Source organism: Sander lucioperca, chromosome 13, assembly GCF_008315115.2.
Source record: "Sander lucioperca isolate FBNREF2018 chromosome 13, SLUC_FBN_1.2, whole genome shotgun sequence".
NCBI lineage: Eukaryota > Metazoa > Chordata > Actinopteri > Perciformes > Percidae > Sander > Sander lucioperca.
Window position 1 is genome coordinate 34,492,726 of NC_050185.1, and position 19,243 is coordinate 34,511,968.

General features: G+C 40.5%; 1 protein-coding gene across 7 annotated transcripts in view; it reads right to left on the reverse strand.

The window, feature by feature from the left end:
* sec24a (SEC24 homolog A, COPII coat complex component) overlaps positions 1 to 19,243 on the reverse strand; it is a 65,203-nt gene that overhangs the window by 8,212 nt on the left and 37,748 nt on the right. For 3 of the 7 annotated variants that reach the window (XR_004899126.1, XR_004899125.1, XM_036008603.1), the window contains exons 2-18: positions 13,091 to 13,684; positions 10,506 to 10,670; positions 9,806 to 9,883; positions 9,111 to 9,173; positions 7,954 to 8,120; positions 7,449 to 7,636; positions 6,924 to 7,026; positions 5,281 to 5,407; positions 4,932 to 5,041; positions 4,552 to 4,664; positions 3,918 to 4,036; positions 3,448 to 3,503; positions 2,931 to 3,137; positions 1,671 to 1,794; positions 1,218 to 1,376; positions 909 to 1,082; positions 711 to 821 (exon numbers count right to left, since the gene is read on the reverse strand). Coding sequence is in view for 5 of the 7 variants with exons in the window: in XM_036008603.1 (XP_035864496.1) it covers positions 711 to 821; positions 909 to 1,082; positions 1,218 to 1,376; positions 1,671 to 1,794; positions 2,931 to 3,137; positions 3,448 to 3,503; positions 3,918 to 4,036; positions 4,552 to 4,664; positions 4,932 to 5,041; positions 5,281 to 5,407; positions 6,924 to 7,026; positions 7,449 to 7,636; positions 7,954 to 8,120; positions 9,111 to 9,173; positions 9,806 to 9,883; positions 10,506 to 10,670; positions 13,091 to 13,684 (2,658 nt within the window). In the remaining 2 variants the exon portion in view is untranslated. Of the gene's footprint in view, positions 1 to 710; positions 822 to 908; positions 1,083 to 1,217; positions 1,377 to 1,670; positions 1,795 to 2,930; positions 3,138 to 3,447; positions 3,504 to 3,917; positions 4,037 to 4,551; positions 4,665 to 4,931; positions 5,042 to 5,280; positions 5,408 to 6,923; positions 7,027 to 7,448; positions 7,637 to 7,953; positions 8,121 to 9,110; positions 9,174 to 9,805; positions 9,884 to 10,505; positions 10,671 to 13,090; positions 13,685 to 18,343; positions 18,736 to 19,243 lie in introns of those variants that run through there. The other 4 variants (XM_031308241.2, XM_036008604.1, XM_036008607.1 and 1 more) reach the window with 4 other exon arrangements.

Consider the following 19,243-nt stretch of genomic DNA (forward strand, 5'->3'; position numbering starts at 1 on the left):
AAAAAAATCAAGACAAAACTCATGGAAATCTGCATGGTATTGCTTCATCTTCACATTCCTGCTTTAAGTTACTAAACACAGGGATGAAAACAGCTGTAACATGTACACACACACACACACACACACACACACACACACACACACACACTTTTTAACAAAAATAAGAACTAGTGCTGTATGAATTGATGAAATAAATCAAAGAATGAGTTCTGATACATGCATACAATGCAGAATTCGGGGGTAAGAAAATGATATGCTATTGAAAGTATGCCTAATCTGAATAAAAGCAAATTATCTAACATGGCATTCAATAATTATGCACAGCACCAGAACATATTGAGGGGGGAGGTTTCTCTGCGATCACCCTAAATCTGAGTTTAGCATGTGCATGTATGAGCATGATTTTTAAATCAATCATTGTCAAATATACAACTCACACAAGTACGATGTGGAAACTTGAAACCTCGAGTGCACATACACTGAGAATGGACGTTTCAGTGAAATAAAGACATCTTGTGCCCAGTGTCCAACTTTTCAAATTTACAATATTTGCTAGTTCATAGATTCTAGACCTTTGAACTGGGGAAACTGCTTGAAATAATTATTTGATACAAATTCTTGAAATTGCATCTGCTCAGAGTATTTTTATATCTGTCTTAAAACATGTCTGGAGGAGACCTTTGAAAGGTGTTTGCTGGTTTAGTACCTACCCATACAAGCCAGCAGTCCAGTGATCGCTTGAACATCAGCCCCAGCAAAGATGTCTGCCAGAGAATTGACCACAGGAAGACACAAGGTGTGGACACGGATCCTCCTCTCTCCTGTAAGAGAAAACGTGTTATTTAAACAAAAGACAAAGAGATTGATTATTTACATTTTTCACAATGGCTTTGAAAAAACAAAACAACCTTTGCTGGACGTGTAAAGCAACGCGGCCTGGAAAGAGACGACTTGCATGTCGTCCAGGTTTTCCTCAATGGACATCTGAACCGCAAAGCCAGCGTCTGGGTTCACATTGGGAAGAGACAGCAGATCTGTGGAGCGCACAAAGAAGTTTCCGTGGAACGTGTGGATGGACAGACCTGCAGAGAGAAAGACAGAGACAAAATCAATCAAGCTGGACTGCCAGCGCCAAACAAACACTCAACTGCAAAAAAATAAGTCCCAACAACAATCAGTCGATGCTTGACCAAGCGTCAGCAGTTGTGCCAACGGACCTTTGGTGCAGCGTATCCTCATGACGGCCTCGAAGCCAATCTTCCTGGTTAAGTATCTCTTCAGATCCTTCTGGAAGCACTCCACCTGAGCGGGGTTGTGCTGGTGGTGGTAGGAGGGGTAGTAGTAAACGCTCCCTGCCGAGTATCTGGATATGCAGCCTGGGAGAGAAAAAGCACGCAAGAGGAGAGGAGGAGACGCTGATTGTCTTATATGTGACGTGATCAAAAATATATTTCACACGTCATTTTCCACGTCCCCCTGTGTTTAAATCTGTTCTTTTGAATAACTTTTGTCTGTATCCAGTTTTTTCCATAACCGATGAGGTTTTGGTTTTCACCTATTCTACTGACTGATTATCAGTGGTTTTCGCCCTTGTGAGACATGTAAACAAACATAAAAGGTCCAATAAACCCTCTATCCACCCTCTCCCAACCATTTAGTCCGGGACTTACCTAGCGATGCCAGGTCGCAGTACTGAGAGCTGAGCAGGAACAGGTCAACCGCCACCTGCTGGCCGGAGCAGTCCAGAGCCAGCTTTTTGTAGAAGTCTGTCGCTGGGGATAAGTGCTGGATGTCCTAAAGGAAAACACACCAGGTAAGACCATGAGCTCAATATTGGAACATAATGCAACTACCCAAAATTTGTCAAAATCTAAAGACATTTTTCAAGATCTAATTATTGTTGAAGAGCCAGAAAGACAGATTAGTCCTGAATGCCGGCCCTTTGGCATCAAGAAATAAAAAAGCTATAACTTTTCCATGACTTTCCATATGTATATAAGACAGAGCACTTTTGTGACATGAGCTCAGTGTTGTTTTGTCTGGCTTCAATTGCCTTGAAAGTAAAAAATAATAATAGTAATAATAATAATAATCACGTATATTTTTGAACCATGACTGTAATACGTAAGGGTTAATGCTCGATGAGGCGGCGGAGGCAACTGGCCTCCCCGTCATCCATTTATTACAGATAACTGACACCTCTTAGGGCATGAGCCTCCTTATACCATGATCACTTGCCAAAGAACATTTTTTTTAAGAGGGAGCTATTTCTAGCCCGCTCAGCTCATACAATCCTTTGGCTCAGCTATGAGCCAGAAAGCTAACGTTATGGTTGCAAGATTGAAAGTCAATAACATTGTGTATGGTTGACAATCAGTAAATATCATGATTTGACAGTATGTTTACCAATGAGACAAACTAGCTATCAGCCATGTCGTTATGCCCAAATCAATATCAAGATTTTAACGACCAAATTATACACCATGTGTACTTTTGGCCGCAGCCCGAAGTAGCAAGTTTAACAGTGAATTGGATGTGAGATAATCGATAAGTGTGAAACAAAGTATAGTAAGTTCACAGGAGCAGTGTAACTTAATTCTTGCAGCTTGTGCGTTAGCGCGTGTTTAGAGGATAAGGCACTGAAGGACTACACTTTGTGTTGTAAATAAGATATTCAGATTATTATTTTTATTCTTTTAACGTAGCACATTGATCTACAATGGTAAACACACACCGGAACTACTAAGAAGCTGTCCTACATCGCTTTTTAATGGAAACCCTGCAGCCAAATCAGAATAGAGTATTCACCCAGACCATGGTATAATCTCTGTTATTTCATGACTTCCCTAGAGAATTCTGTATAATGCTGCTGTAACGGCTCTTTAATCCTACTGTATGTCCAACACACTTCTCGTTGATGTCTCTCTAACCTTGGCAGATGCCCGCTGGTTGGGGTCTTCTCTGGACTGGAGTGCCCCCACACCGAGGTTAGGCAGCTGGGTCTGAAAGATAGACATGCGCCCTCCAGTAGGTGACAGCAGCTTGAAGGCTGCTTGCAGAGCTGAACCCAGGGCAGACTGGGTCTCCATGGTCTTTTCAAATAGATTTGGCAGGCTCTTCAGCAGATCCTGCACAAGCTGAAAAACAAAAAAGGGAGCGAGTCTTACTTTTGAGAGCCATTATTAATCCCCGAGGGAAAACTTTTGTTGCTCAATTCAGCTTTCTTCCATCCGAAGTTAAGGGCCCATAGTCCAGGTGATTTAAGTTTCCTCTCACACAGTGATCAGTTATTAATGTTAATATCTACACAGTGTAAGAAAAAAAAAAGCACACGACTAAAACCAAGATTAACATTCATATATATGACAAAATTAGGGGGTTTCAGACTGTTATTCACGTAATAATTCACATTCACGACATAGCTGCAATCAAAGTAAATTTTCTTACCTCTTTGCATTCATTGAGGTTTACTAAAAGGCTGTCTGGTGTTGGTAAAAAGATATCTGTGAAACACAAAAGTTACTATTTAAACAAATATAATACAGCCACCCTTGTCATACACACCCTGATATCATAATAGTGGAAAGAAAGTTTTTTTTGCAGCTACTATGAAGCAATTCATTCAAATAATAGAATAAAGAGCAAGCCATTATTTGTGGCGCAGCTACCTTGACATCAATAGTTAAATGGATTTAAGAAAAAACAAGACGTAATCTTGATAATTTTATCTCTGACATTAAGAAATTTAGATCCAGCTAGATTTCGCAGAAGTTTCCCTGAAAGTAACAGTCCACCCGGAAAAAGCCGTTCCTGATCTCTTGATATCTTGTATATGCATTCTACATTTCTGCAGTAAGTGTTCACACAGCTCGTGTCATGTTGCTGTAGTAATGAACGTGTGGTCAGCTGCATCTCACCTTCGATGTCAGACACGATGAGCATCTGGGGCTGAGAAAGTCCCTCCTGGAGGTTGTAGAAGTGGATGGTGCTGTCAAAGGTGATGAAACCTACCTTTGTCCGAGAGTCTCCAGGAAGCCTGGGACACAGACACACACACACAGAAACGCGCACACACAGAAAAACACACACACACACACACACACACACACACACACACACACACACACACACACACACACACACTTTTTAATAAAGCTAGCACTCAGGTGACAAAGATAATATACTTTCATCTGTACCTGCTTCAACCTTGCAGTATGACGTTATACTGCTTCTGTTGACTTATACTACTTTATAGCAATAATTTAACAACCATTTGCCTATTTTTTGCCACTTTCTGGCAAAAAGCAAGTGTATTTATAAACGATAACATACCTTCATAAACAACTTTAAATTATGGACATTTCATGTGTCCATAATAAAACTGATATAGTTTAATAAACTATATCAGTTTATGGACACATGAAATGTTGATTAAACTGAATTCATGAATTGGCTATCTGTGCAGTTTAAAAGCACAACGGGAAATGACAAAATGAGGCCATGCAGTCTTCCCAACATCTCTATTAAATGGAAATTGAATGTTGTACATACGCATTGATGTTGTCCAACAGTGACTGGCAGAACACATTTAGGTAGCCTGTTTCCACTGCATTGTGGGATACATCAAGAATGAAGAGGTAAACAGCAGGCTGTGGTGGCCTCAGCTGGGTAAATGAGGACAAACACATGTAACATTACTCAAGGTCAGTAAAGACCGACCATCACAATCACATAATACAATTCTATATACTGTATAATCTATACAAATATTACATTTACATACATATTTTGTGAGGAATTGTCTTATTTAGTTTGTGCCTTGGCACCAATACATATACAGAAATTAGCTTCCAATTTACAATAAACTGAGCATGCCGATAACTGTTCAGATTCTTAACAGGACCAATGTCAATAAAGCTGTAGAAACATACCATGTATTCTGAAGGAGCAATGAATTCGATGGTGGCGTTCTGGACCTCGGGTCTTTTGTGTGGCTCTCCGTACGATCTGCTGACTGGGTTGTACATAAACTCCTCTGGAACTACACATAGGTAGGGGCACACACACACACACACACACACACACACACACACACACACACACACACACACACACACACACAATATCTAGTGAGGTTATATTTCTCCACTGTACTGTAGCTTTTATAGCTAGGCTGTATTATTTTGGACACTTGACGATTTCCTCCAATGTTCTCACTTTAAGTGGCTCTTTAGATGATGGTACTTAAAAGAGCATACATCACTCCTCCCCGTTTCTTACCATCATTGACCCGATAGCACAGGTTGCACTTCCACCTCCTCTGGTCCAGGAAATTGACGAAGGGATTGATGTAGGTTCTGCAGGACCGACACCGGACGATGGTGCTGGATGTCACCACAGGAAGCTGCTGCAAGGAAAACCACAGAATAAAAGAAAGCCATGTAAGAATTCATTTTATTGTAACTAGTTGTAACTGGCATTTCAATAAAGACATTGTTGTTGTTGTTGCTGTGCAGATTGTGCAACACCTGTGTCCTCAATGAACACAGGAACAAACATGAGTTAATTCTGACAAATTTTGCCCAGAGGCGTATTGAGTCAAATCTATTCTGAAGAAAAGTGTTAAGAAGATTCTCAGTGTTTAATCAGTAAAAGTTTGAAGTAGTTATCTTCAAAATATAAGGAATATAACTGTGGATGAAGTGGATGTGACTGTAGATAGAGATGTTAATCATTAACATTAATAAAATAATTAAATAATTTAACAGTTAACCAACATTAAGAATTTTGACCGATTAATACTATCAGTTAAAGTCACGCACTATAGCTTTAAACAGTTAAAAACAATATTATATGAATGAATGAATGAATACATGAATGAATGAATGAATAAATAAATAAATAAATAAATAAATAAATAAATAAATAAATAAATAAATAAATAGAAAAAGTAGTTAAAGTTTGTTGTATGGTAAAAGAAAAATAGGCCATGCAATTTATTTCTGAACTGCCCTTAAGGCTGGGTTGCACAAACAAGGATTCATTTTTAAACCCGATTAATTCATGGTTTAATTTGAATTTATGTTGCTCCAAACTTTAAAACTATCTTCAAAAAGTATGAAAAAACAACTTTTAAATCTCTGTTTAGTTTTTACTCTAATTAGTAAGTTAAGTTTGGATCAACTGTCAAACATGGCAGTGAAAGGGTTGCAGCTGTAACATCACCAATGCTCCAACTCATGGTGGCTCTTTTAGGCCACTGGATTATTGCCAGCTATTATTTGGCCATATTGCTCCATTAATTTGGTCAGGAAGTATAAGAGGGTTTTAGGAGAAATTAGATACATGATGACCAATAAGTAATGTTAGGCTAACTGACTTTTTTTGCTAGCTAGCAAATGTAATGTTTTATTTTGTTAAGGAATAGCTACAGTCATATTAACTGCCTTTTTCTTTTTAAGCTATCTAGCAGGAATAGCTACAGGCTAACTAACTGACTTTTTAGCTAGCTAGCAACACATGTAATGTTTTGTTAAACCTACTTACTAGGTCCCGACAGCACATTTATTTAATTTTGGTTTACATCAATAAACTTGGATTTACCTAACTTTACTACTATACCATCATAAAGTCTTATCAAGCATCAAGTCTTTCTCCTTCACATGCTAAATCCAGTAAGGAGCTTGGTTAAGCACATTGCCGGAAGCTGGCTAGAAAATTTGGTCTCCCCCAGGGAGAAACGCGGTTGTGTTTCTACTATGATCCTCTTAATCTGTAATACCAATTGAGTAAAACAGGTTTCACGTTTACATGACATCTAAGAAATAAAGGTTATAATAGAGAGCCAACAATAACATTATTTCAGTTGATGTAAAGGCACTGACTGATGTGTGTGCACATTAAATATTGAACTGAGGTGTTACCGAAAGGTCTTTGAAGGGGTGGAGCAGCAGGCCCAGTGGCATCTTGGCTTTATTGAGCAGTGACTGAGTCTGAGGGATGCTGGTCAGCGTACTACGAAAAACCCTGGCGAGACACACAAACGCAGAAAGTTCATATTCCTTGAAATGCATGCAGAGATCATGTTGTCCCCGGTAGTACACATGCTTCGAAATTGAGGTCTTGGAACAATGTTGCCAAGGAACTCCCAGGGCAACATATCCAGGGAAAACTTCATGATTATGCTGATCTACTACAAAATGTGTACAGTTGCACAGATGGCAACGAAATAGATAACATTTTGTTCTTTACTCTAAGCAGTAATTTAAATTGCAAAAAGTCCTACTTTAAGTATTTAGTGCATTTAATAATTTTCTTTACACAGAACTACATAAAATAGTAAAAAAAAATTGAAAGTGCAAACAATTAAAATCACAGTAATATCAGTTTTAAAGGATAATAATATAAATATAGACACATGCTGTCAATAGTAGTCTGCCATGGCTTACTCTGGGTTGCAGTTGATCTTCTGCAGGTCCTGTGGGAGACAGGGTGTTGGGGCGGGCATCGGGTTTGGTGGCAGCAGATTCCTCTCCTGCAGCAGGTTGACCACTCTCAGGGACTCTGGGGTGCTGGACTGGAGGCTCAAGGCTGCCAGGGACTGGCTCAGTTGGGCTGGTCCTGGGCCACCAGGTGGCTGAGAGAAGGGAAACCAACAAGCTCATTAGTCGATCTATTTACCAAAAACTTACGAAAGCCAAATCATAAAGCATGGATGACCACCCATGCTTTGATTGACTGGTGTAGATATCTGCTGATATTCACTGCCTCTAAATCTGACCCCTTTAAAGCCAAAACATCACAAAGATTTAATATTTCTCTAGCATTTTTTATCTTGTCATGAGAAATTGCAGAGCACATCGTTCTGCAACCAGTAAGAATGAGCTAAAGAAGAGTACATGTGAAATGCTCAAACAGTACTCAGTCAGTGCATGGCTGTGACTTCCCTCTCACCTGCTGGTATGTCTGAGGTGGTTGAGTGTAAGGCTGCGTGGCGGCCTGCATCGCAGGGTGCATGGGGGGGCCGGCATTGTGGAGAGCTGAGGTGTTCTGGTACCCAGGGGGAAGGGAGGGGTAGTGGCCCAAGTGCCGACCAGGTGGTCCGGGCTGGGGCAGGCCAGCTGTGGAAGGGAACAGAATTACGTCAGTTTACATGAGAAATCCAACCCACTGAGTAGCAGTGATTACTGAAAAAGTGAACCCCTCTAAATTATATATTATAGACTATATTTGTCTTGCTGTTAACAAATCATATGATAAGACCAAACAAATACATTAGTCCATCTCTCAACACTTGTGCCCCAAGCCTCTACTGAAGAAATAATAAAACAGGTCACCAATATATAGTTTCAAAAGACCAGTAATTTCCTAAATCAGCTAGGCACTGTGTATTTTAGATACCATTACTAAAACAGGAGTAAATGGTGCATTTGTTGGGACAATTTTCAACTGCAGATTAGTACACATTTGGTGGCTGATGAGTATTTACAGCAGTACAACTGTGTATGTGAAATTGATTTAAAATAAACAACAGTGACGGGGTTTCGTGGTGATGAAGGAACATGTCCCCCAGTGTAACAGTGTGGCTCATTAATGTGTTTTTATTGGTCCATGGACAACATTGGAGCTCTTCTGCAAAGAGGAATAAGCCACATCAGCTTTGGTTACACACACAATAGTTCTTAGTGGAATAAGTTCATTAATGGATTTGGTCTTTTCATGGAATTTGTTGATAATATGAAAAGTATAGAATATTTACGGACTTATCCTTTAAACTAAAGAAAATGAGAGACTTGTAATTGGTAAAAGCACACCAGAACTGACATTCATTGATGGGGCTTTACTTCTGGGACATTGTGTATTTAGTAATTAGTACAACAACAAAAAAAATCAATGCAACAGGTTGTTATTTGTAAGTGTTTAAACAGTACTAAAGGGATTTACTGTAGAAGGCTGTAATCTCCTTCAAAAACTGTGATATAAATTGAAAGAGGGCAAATGATGCCCATTTACGGAAAGTGTGTCGCAGCTATGAAGTCTGCTTTGTAAGTTTAGACTGTACATATGGTTGGTTTGAAAAGAATCTAATATGTGGCAGAAAATGGCCTTACCCATTTTGTTGTCAACATGATTATAGCTGTTTGGTGCTTGTGGGCCATTGCCAGCCACAGTTCCTGTTTCAAAACAAATACAGATGTGATGTGAACAATTTTAGTGACAAGTTTTGCTATTTCTATCCCAGTGTGCCAACCACAGGCTATGGAATGATCTGATCTACACTAGATGAACACAAAAGACTACTGAAGCAAAACAATAATATTAATGATGATGATGATGATGATGATGATGATGATGATGATGATGATGATGATGATGATGATGATGTATGGTGTTTTTAAGAAATATTTATACTTTGGGGTTTCTAAGATGTTAATTTAGAGGTCATTTAGGAGATATGATGAAAAAGGATGACACAGAGAGGCAAACAAACTACCAAACAGGAAATATGTTACTAGGGATGCACTGATACTAAAATAAATACTTGGCTAACACCCAGCTCCATAAGCACAGGTTATAGAGATCAAAGCAAAGCATCTTCAGAGATATCTGTTAACTTATTTATAACATTTGGTCTAAAATTAACAGATTGGAGCTCTGTATCAGCTGATTCTGCAATGCTTCATATTTGGTATCAATTTAAGGGATGGAATAAAAGAATTAGTGCATCCCTAGATACAATGAACAGTACAGAGAGGACAGGATGGGGAGCAAAGCACTGACACAAACAGCAACTGACAAACCACACCTGGACATTCAATATCCCCCTCCTGGCAGTCGGGCTCAGTGGGGGGCAGAGTGCTGTTAACAGCACCCCCACACTGAGCTGGCATGTAGAGGAAGGAGGGGAGGGAGGGAAACAACGGAAGGTGATCAGAACAAAAACGGCTGGCTTATAAGTGGACATACTGTTACACACTTATGGCTGACAGCGTTCTGATTTTACAATCGGCACAGACCCACAAAATGTTTGTACTTTAAACATGTAATTATATACTTGCCTAATTTGTGGGAAAAATGTTGTGCTGCATGGACTTTGACCTTCAATTTTTTTTCACAAGCTTACAAAGCTAGATAAAAACAAGTTAAAACATACCACCCTCTGACCATCTACAATCGGGCTGAAAAACTAAGTCTACTTAAGTGACTGGTCATGTTGTTTTATGAACTGGCTCCATTTCCTTTTTTGGTTCAGAAACCTTGATTCAAACAGTTTTTTAAATAAACTGCTACTCTCGTCTTGCTGAGTTCATACCAGGCGGTTGGCACCTTTAAGACCACTCAAACTAAATCTGACAATGTAAAATGTAAATAAATGAACAAAGTGATGCAGTAAAGTATAAAGAAATGTAAATGTGGCGCTTAGTGTGTTGCTGTCTTTGTAGGTTGTCATACCTGAGGACAAAGCACAAAAATGTCACGTGCCCAGTTTTAAAAACACAACTTACCATCTGCCTTGGGGGGTGGAGGTGTAGCATTGGGCATTAGGGTTCCAGTAGGAGGCGGTGTGGGTTTCATGGTTGGTGGTGGGCCTGTAGGTGGGGGGCCATAGGGTGCTCTGCTTGGCTGGTATGTGTGTGGAGCCATGTGAGTCATTGGCGGAGGTGCAGGGCCTGGTGAAAAACACCAACAACAGTGATTCATCTTAGGGCAACAACTCATGATTATTCTCATTATAGATGTAGATTAACCTTGTAATTTTTTTTCTGATTACTCTTAAATAAAATGTGACAACATAGTGAGCCATGGTCATCACAATTTTCCAGAGTGAAAAAGCATAAAACTCTTTTAGATATTTTAATCAAATATCAAAACTGTTGCAGTAATTTTTGTGAGATGACAACACCCTCCATCACCTGGGGTGAAACTGCATCATCACTGCATCTGTTTTGTGTAAAAAAAATAAAAATAAAAAACGCTCTGTGGTACTGCCACATATCATGTAGAAAAAATATGAGGCATCACTGATGTGTAACATTATAAGTTCTGACTAGAGGCAACATCAGCTGGTGGCACTACTGACCCACAGCGAGCTAATGTCAGGACAATGACAGCAACAGAGACATGTTCATGTCTACTAACAAACTAGCCAGTTAAGATGCCTCTGGACTCCAACTCCTTGATTACCTTGTTGATCAATACATGCAGGAAGTATGTTCTCTTTTGTCTAAAAGGTTAAAATAAATATAAATATAAATATAAATATATATATATATATATATATATATTTTTTTTTTTATAAAATTAGGCCCTGTTTACACGATGACGCTCGCGGGTGAAAACGGAAAAAAAATGTATCGGATGTGCCATTCGTTTATACGGCGACGGCGTTTTTTACCTTAAAAACGCTCCACCGTCGCATTACCGTCTAAAGGGTAAAAACGCAAAAGTCTGAAGACAGCGGTGTGGAGAGAGACGGGAAAAAGGCGTCCAGGTAGTCTGTTGTTATGGAGTAGTCTACAGAAATTATAGGCTTCTGTTATCTAAAATATTTTCAATGTAATGGCTCAATATTTAAATGATTTCGACAATGTGGATAAGGTTGTTATAGTTCGATGACCATATGTAGGCTATTCATTTGAGCCAGAGTAGGCTACAACGTTGCGGATGAAGAGAAAGAGAGAGAGCGAGTGGCAGCGGCCAGCGGTCACCCTCCTCTGCCCGCTGCCTCTCGCTCTCAAGCAGCGGCTGAAGGGCTGCAACGCTCAGGATATTGGTAGTGCTCCCGTGGGTGCTATGCTGTGGCTTATCACGGTCGACTGTGTCGGTCATCATCAGACAAACACGCAACTCCACCTCCTCGTCTTTCCAGACAAGCTTTTGTTGTTCGCTTCGACATGTTTTGGTTTTGTGCTACTAAGGAGAGAAGTAGAAGGAAGGTTCTACGTAAGCGCGCAGCCTTGGCGGTGTTGTGTGGCAGTGCCACCTAGCCGCCTGGCGTGCATACTACATCAAATTTCACACACTTCTGCGTCACCATATGCACGCAGATTTCCCCCCCAAAACTCTCGTCTAAACGCGGAATAAAAAGTGAGAACGCAACGCCACTTTTGCGTTTTCTCTTCAGATCGTTTCCGTCTAAACGTAGCCCGAGACTTACAACAGTAATATACAAGTAATGCACTAAATAAAGCTTTTTAAAAAAATCAAGGTTAATTTACATAATACTATGACAAATCATTGAGACACTGTGGCCACGGATTACACAACCAACTACATGCTAACGTCACTTAACAAAGCCACTTCCTCCCGAGAAAATCACTACTTGGCAGAAGAAGTTACTGACATTATCTTTTAGTGGGCTTTTGTTTTTGACAGAGAGCTAAATACTTCCCAGTGGAGACAACCCTTTAACTCTCTCAGAAACAAATGAAACTACTTAACTACCTGAATCTATCAAATTGTTTTAACAGCCCAGAAGATACGGTTGTGTGCATACTGCTAACATCACCAGTAGAGAGCAATCATTTTAGCAATACACCCTGGACCAGAAACTGAAAGTAAAATTTGCATTTGTCCTAAAAGCCACATCATGCTGCTACATAAGAATCACATTTAAACAATAAAATTCTGAATTGAACTTTGTACAAATTCAGAGTAAACGAGCCTGGGCCTGGGAGGGAGCCAGAGACCTGTTCAAAGTAGGAACAGAGGGCAAGGTCCAGCTCCAACACATCAGCATTCTTGACGTGCATATCTGTATCACGTCAATTAAAATGGTGATGAGGAAAAAAGACGAGACAGTAATAGCGCTATAGAAAGGTTATTAGGAGGAGAACATGGTGGATATCTTACAGTGATTAAGTAATGGGGACCCTGGAATTAAAGTTACAGGGCTAACGTTCACTGGTCTGATTTATTGAAACTTAAAAGGATGATTCATCTTTTTATTGATGTGAGCCAAGGAGTGCCTGCATTAAAAGTCTAATTCACTCCCAACTTCACCTTGTAATTATCTTATCCTCCATTTGAAAATTGTATTGTGCATATAGATGGTACAGTTTAGACTACAGCAGAGCCTTTGTGTTCCTACCTGGCTGGGTATATCCATGTAGAGAGGTGGGGGGCATCCCTGGGCCTGGGGGCTGGGTGACACTATGGGGCACATGGGCTGGTGGTGCAGAGCTGTAAGGTGTCGATGACGGTGTCGAGCTTGCAGCTGGGTTTACATGGTTAGGCACGGGGCCGCGGGGAGGTATGCTCATGGAAGTGGGTTGCCCCATTGGTGGGGGAGCTGTGTTGTAGTGCCAAGCTGGAGCCATGGGCTGCGGCTGCCGCGGGTTTGGGTAGTAGCTACTAGAAGACACAGCAGGAGGGGGAGGTGTGGCCTGTGCAGGGGGCAGCCTAGGACCAGGGCTGGCAGACTGAGGAGGGGTATGGGATGGAGGACCTCCCATTAGAGGCCTGGTCAACAGTGCCTGGCCTGAAGGAGCTGGGTAGGAACTGAGTGGTGGGCCAGGCTGGTAGGAGCTGACTGGGTGAACAGGTTGGTATGGCCCAGAGGGGTAGAGTCCAGTGCCGGGGGGTGCGGGAGCCTTGGCCTGCATTGGATTGTAGGTTGGTTGGTGAGTCATGCCATAGCTGACCCCTGGCAGCTGCTGCAGGCCAACTGGATTCTGCGACGGACCTGCAGAAGAGAGAATGAAAAATACAGGCATGTTAGAGAACCTAGATCAAAAACAACAGGCCTATGTTTATTTAGTTATTCGATATTTCTTCTACCCAAAACAACACAAGTCCATCCATCATGATGACACTTGAGCCCTTTCAGACTTACAATTCATTTCTTAAATGTTCTGGCAATTTTACATGTCAGCTCCAGGTTAAATACTGATTCAAGATTCAAAATCCTTTATTAATCCCACAACAGGGAAATTCACAATTTTCCCACCTATAGTTTGTTCTGGTCCATAACAGTTGAGTTGGTAAACTTGGAGCATTTTCCCATTGGTTCAGTTTCTTTTCCCAAATATAAAATCCAAGCGAACCAAACTGCATAACTACAAACCATGTGAGAACGTTGAATCTGCTTATTGGTCAGATGTGTCTGGGGCGGGAGCAAGAAAGTTAATACAGGAACAAAGTCTTGTGTTCTGGACTAGTGCATATTTCTGTGAAAGAAACATCACTTTTCAATTGTCCAGATAGCTGCTGCTGCTGCTACTACTGCTACTACTGCTACTACTACTACTACTACTACTACTACTACTACACAAGCTGCTACAGTTTGTATGCTCTGTCGCATTCTAGAACGCAAAGCACACCTGGCTACAGCAACCAAGGGGGAAAACAAAACCAAAAGTCTGATGAAATTGGTGTGAAAAGACCCTTACTTTCAAACTGTTCTCCAGCCATGCTGCCACTGTGGCAGTAAGAAAAGGGGATGTTGGACTCCCTCGTGTGCCAGATGCCAAAATCTGAACAAGGATTATGGCTCTCCAGTTCAAAAGCCATGCCATTAGCTTCCCAGAAAGACGAAGCCAGCAATGTTACAGATTCCATGTCTGCAAAGGGCTTTTGTTTGTGATTCAAGTGTCTTAAACCCAAGCAAGTCTTTGGGTTTAAATCACAGCACAGTTCAAAAAGTAAATGAAAAACAGATGGCACAGTACTTTAGAACACCAAGTGAAAACCACTTAGATCCACCAAATGACCAATGAAGTGACAGCCCAGGGTCTAATCCCTTTATCTGAGTGTAATTCACCATGATCTGCCCACAGTGACAGTGAGTGTGGGGCTCTAAGCCAAGTCTGACCTTAGTAGTAGTAAACCACAGACACTTACTACTACACATACTAGGCTAAAACGTGGCATTTGTTTCTCAACTTCCTGAATGTCAAATCAATACCAAGAATCATGGTGTCATACCAAATATCAAAACAGGATTCACTCTTTTTGAAATAGCAGATGATGCAAGATGTTGCCAACAGCAAAAAACAAATCTCAAATACTTATCTACTCGTCAGTAGGAAAAAGAAAGAAAGAAATGGGTCAGAGTTAGGGCTAGGCGATATGGAGAAAATCTAATATCACGATATTTTTGACCAAATACCTCGATATTGATACCGTAACGATATTGTAGTGTTGACTATTGGTGCTTTCACAAAATATTTACACAATGAGATTTTTGATAAATAATCATCAGTAATGCGGATATAATGACTAAGTGGGTAAAGGCAAATAATAGAACAGCTAAAATAGTCTGGTAAGTTCAGAAAATTAGATAACTTTACTGTAATGCAGCCTTTAAAACCAGGAAAAGACAACACTTATACCATATTACAATATCCAAAAACGAAGACGATATCTAGTCTCATATCAGGATATCAATATATTGCCCAGCTCTAGTCAGAGTGAGAATTCATATAGAAAAATGTGTTATCTAAATAACAATCTAACAGGCAACAGCTTAAATTGCAGCACCAATGTATCGCTGTTTGCACCTTAAATGATTACATAGGCCTATGTGTAAACCGATTCACCCATATCTACTTAGCCCTGTACTACATACGTGAAAGCAAAGCTAAGTGAATTTCAGAGTGAGAAGGGATTAGAAAACTCTCTCAGTGAGCAAAGATAGATGAAGGCACATAATCCACCTCAAATCTTTGTCCTTCCCGAGAAAAGGGAAATTGTACGAAGTTCCTAGTCAGTAACAGCTCTTGTTCAATCAAAAAGCCTGATGTGGAATTAGAACTCTCTGCCAATCACAAATCAACCCATTGAAAGGTAAAACATAAAAGGAAGGTAATTTAAAAATTGGCCTCAGTAACACCAAGTGGGTGTATAACCCTATTCGCATGGGACTTGTATTACCTGGGGACCTCTAGTAGTTTGTAATAACTGCGGAGGTCTTCTGTGATCTCAACACCGTTCAAATCTGCCATGTCTGTAATTTGTCAAGAAAAGATTCCACCGCAAATTACTTACCAGATTTCGCCAAACAGAGTGGTTGTGTAATAATTAGTCCCGTGTGAATCTGCATCTCTGTGATCTGGGGTTAAATTTACTGAGTTGGCAATTATAATTGAAAGTTTTGACAGAACCCTGACATCATATGCGGGGGATAAGTTCAGTAAATTCAAGTAAAATACAGACTGTGCAACTGTGCAGCACGAAACACAGATGTGGGGGGGTATTTACTAAATCACATGAGGTCCTCTGGTAATTAGGGATGTCACGATACAAAAAAAAGATTTGTATTCAGTACAGATAGCAACAAAAGTACACAATACTCAAAACTACTACTACACAGTGTGTGTAAAAAAAAAAAAAAGGGAAGAAAATAATAATACTTAAACATTAATTCCTTTACTTAAACATTTGGGGGGTTGGGTTTCCACTAAAGGTGTTTTCTTTTAGTTTCAACTTTCTGTTATGGTGTGGAGTGGAGGGGCCAAGGAGAGCGTGATTTACAAAAATGAACACGTCAGTCTTCTGGACCCCACAGCTCGTTGCTTTGAAGCCTGGCATCACCACACAGCCAGCGTACCGTACCGTCTTTCATGAATTCACCTGGAACTCCCAGACAGCAAGCATGTTTACAGTACTTACGTCTGTTTCTCTCTGCCGTTGTTGTTTTTCACAAAGAACCGGGCTGGTTAAAGTTAACTGATGTTATAGAGGTCCGTTAAAACAAGCGCTATCAGAGCACACGTTAGGTTGTGATAGACAACGGCAGAGAGAAATAGACTCACTTGCGGTTTGGGAGTTCCAGGTGAACATATTATTACTGGATGCACATCAGTAGTGTAAAATACAAGTGACATGTGGAGACATATTGGTGTGACAATATATAAATGATGTAGACACAAATGGTACTTCCTCCCATTTGAATTGTTCATTCGCATTACAGATATCTCATGATAACAATGAATTTACAAGCATTGTTCTGAAAACTCACCCCATCCAGCTTTAGTGACATGTTTTCATGGTTTGTTCCTATTGTCAGTAACACATTGTTTTCAAATTGATTAGAGGTCAAAGAACAGAGCTGGATTAACATCCTTTATTGACCCATCTGATTCAAGGGAGATGGGAATATGATTATTGGGAAATGCAGTGAACAATTAGAAGTTCAGATACAGTTCAGACACATATCTACAGTTTTAGAAAACCACCTGAGGCATTTTAAGCTCAAGCTGCAATTGCTTCATCTGAACAGTACAAGAGAGCTCCTTCCCATGCATCAACAAGAAACGCTTCTGAAGGTTGCACATAATCACACTTTTGTCACATGTCACAGGGTGTTTTTCCTCACCATTTAATGGAAACCTGATAAAAATGTTCGAGTAATCTCAAGTTGAAGTAAGTAATTGGATGAGCCTAAAGAAAGATCTGCAGCAACATATCTGGATCATCCCCAATTTGCCACATGTACAATAACGTCGATAGCAAAAACACCCGAGCTATTTAACCTGCTAAAAAAATCTGCAGATGGGAAAATTGAATGGGAATGTTAAAGTGTACAGTAAAAAACTCGGAGGAGGCAGAAAAAGGAGACAGATGCGAAAAGACAAGCTAAAGCTAGTTAGATATTTTATCATGACAGGAATGGTTCTGGCTAACTGAACAGCTGGACAGGAGAACAACAAGTGCTACGTTGATGGCGTGATCATACCATTGCCGTTATGTTTACTGGGAGAAGATGGAACAACCTGACACCGGTCTTAAAAGTCATGATGCCCGTTGACCTCTCGGTTTGTCGACCTGTTGGTCTTCCAACTCGACAAATCAAAACGTAGCACTGGTAAAATGTAGTTAGCAAAGACTCGGACTCTCCCCCCCCCCCCCCCCCCCCCCATCCATAGTCACTACAGGTTACATTAACACTCATCCGTTCTATAGTTAACTTCTTGACTGCTACAATACTGTGCTGTATTGTTTATTACATTTTGTTATGTTTATTGTATGCCCGAAACACACCAAGGCAAATTCCATGCTAGTGAAAACTTACTTTGGCAATAAATCTCATTCTGGTTCTGACCAAGGCAGGTAACGTTATAGCTAGTTACCTTACCGACAGCAACCATTTAACGTTAAGACAGGTCAAGATTAACTGCAGCTGTCCCGGTGTAACGTTAACTATACATGACAGCTCGCCCTTGCTTGGCTATCTTAACTTACAGCGTTACTAAGCAAGCCAGTTAGCCCACTTAGCAAATAGCCACAGAGACAAGATCCAAGAACTGCTGCTAGTGTCAGCTTATTACTTGCGTTTAGCGAGTTAGCTCCTGTTAGCTACTTTGCCTTGAACTAACTTTACTTACATTTGAATGTTACTCACCGTTCACATATGCCTGTCCTGTCCCAGTCCCATTCTGAGAGTTAAATCCCGCAGTTGACATCTTGAAATAGACACCAGGACTTAATTTAGAGGTGCTTGGTTGGCGAAAAGCTAACGTTAGCTGCGTCTTTAGCTGGCTAACTAGCTGGCAGTAGCGGGGTAACGTTCAAACCTGTGGCTCTGGCGACGTTTAGTCAAAGCGGCGTCTATGGTGACGTCTTCTACTTTCTTAAAAAGTTAATTAGCTGACTTGTTGGCGATCACAGGTCCATGGCTACAACCGAGACCCCGTTCAACTACCTACGGGTGAGTAACGATAGGCCTTGTTAGAGTAATCGTGTGAGACGCTTCTCCTCTTTCACCGGAAGTGGGGATCACCCAGCAGGATCAACGTAAAACTCGTCGGGCATGCGCAGTATGTACACGTGGCATTTCCTCCTGTGCTCTGGGTTTTCCAGTGTACTGGAAACACGAGAAGAGAGTGCAATATTTGTATTGTATGTACACTCAGTATTTTTTAAGCATTTTCTCATTTAGCTGGATGTCAGCGAGATCGGTAATCTTTCCATAAAGAATTCAAACGATCACCAGAGTAATTTACACCTATAGATGAAGTGACATTTAACTGCACATCCTGGACTATTACCCCTGACCATTGCACATACATACTGTGAACTTTTAAACATCCCCTGATCAATATGTTTGCACACCCTGCACTAAACCGTACAGCCTTACTTCTTTCCCTTTCTTAAACTGTTATAATGTACTTATTTCTTATTGTTAGTGTCTTTTTACACATTTTTATCATGATGTGTCTATTATGTGTACTGTATGTTATTGACTGTTGCAGTACTTTGCCATATTGTTTATTCCATTTTTAATATGTTAATGCATGCACCA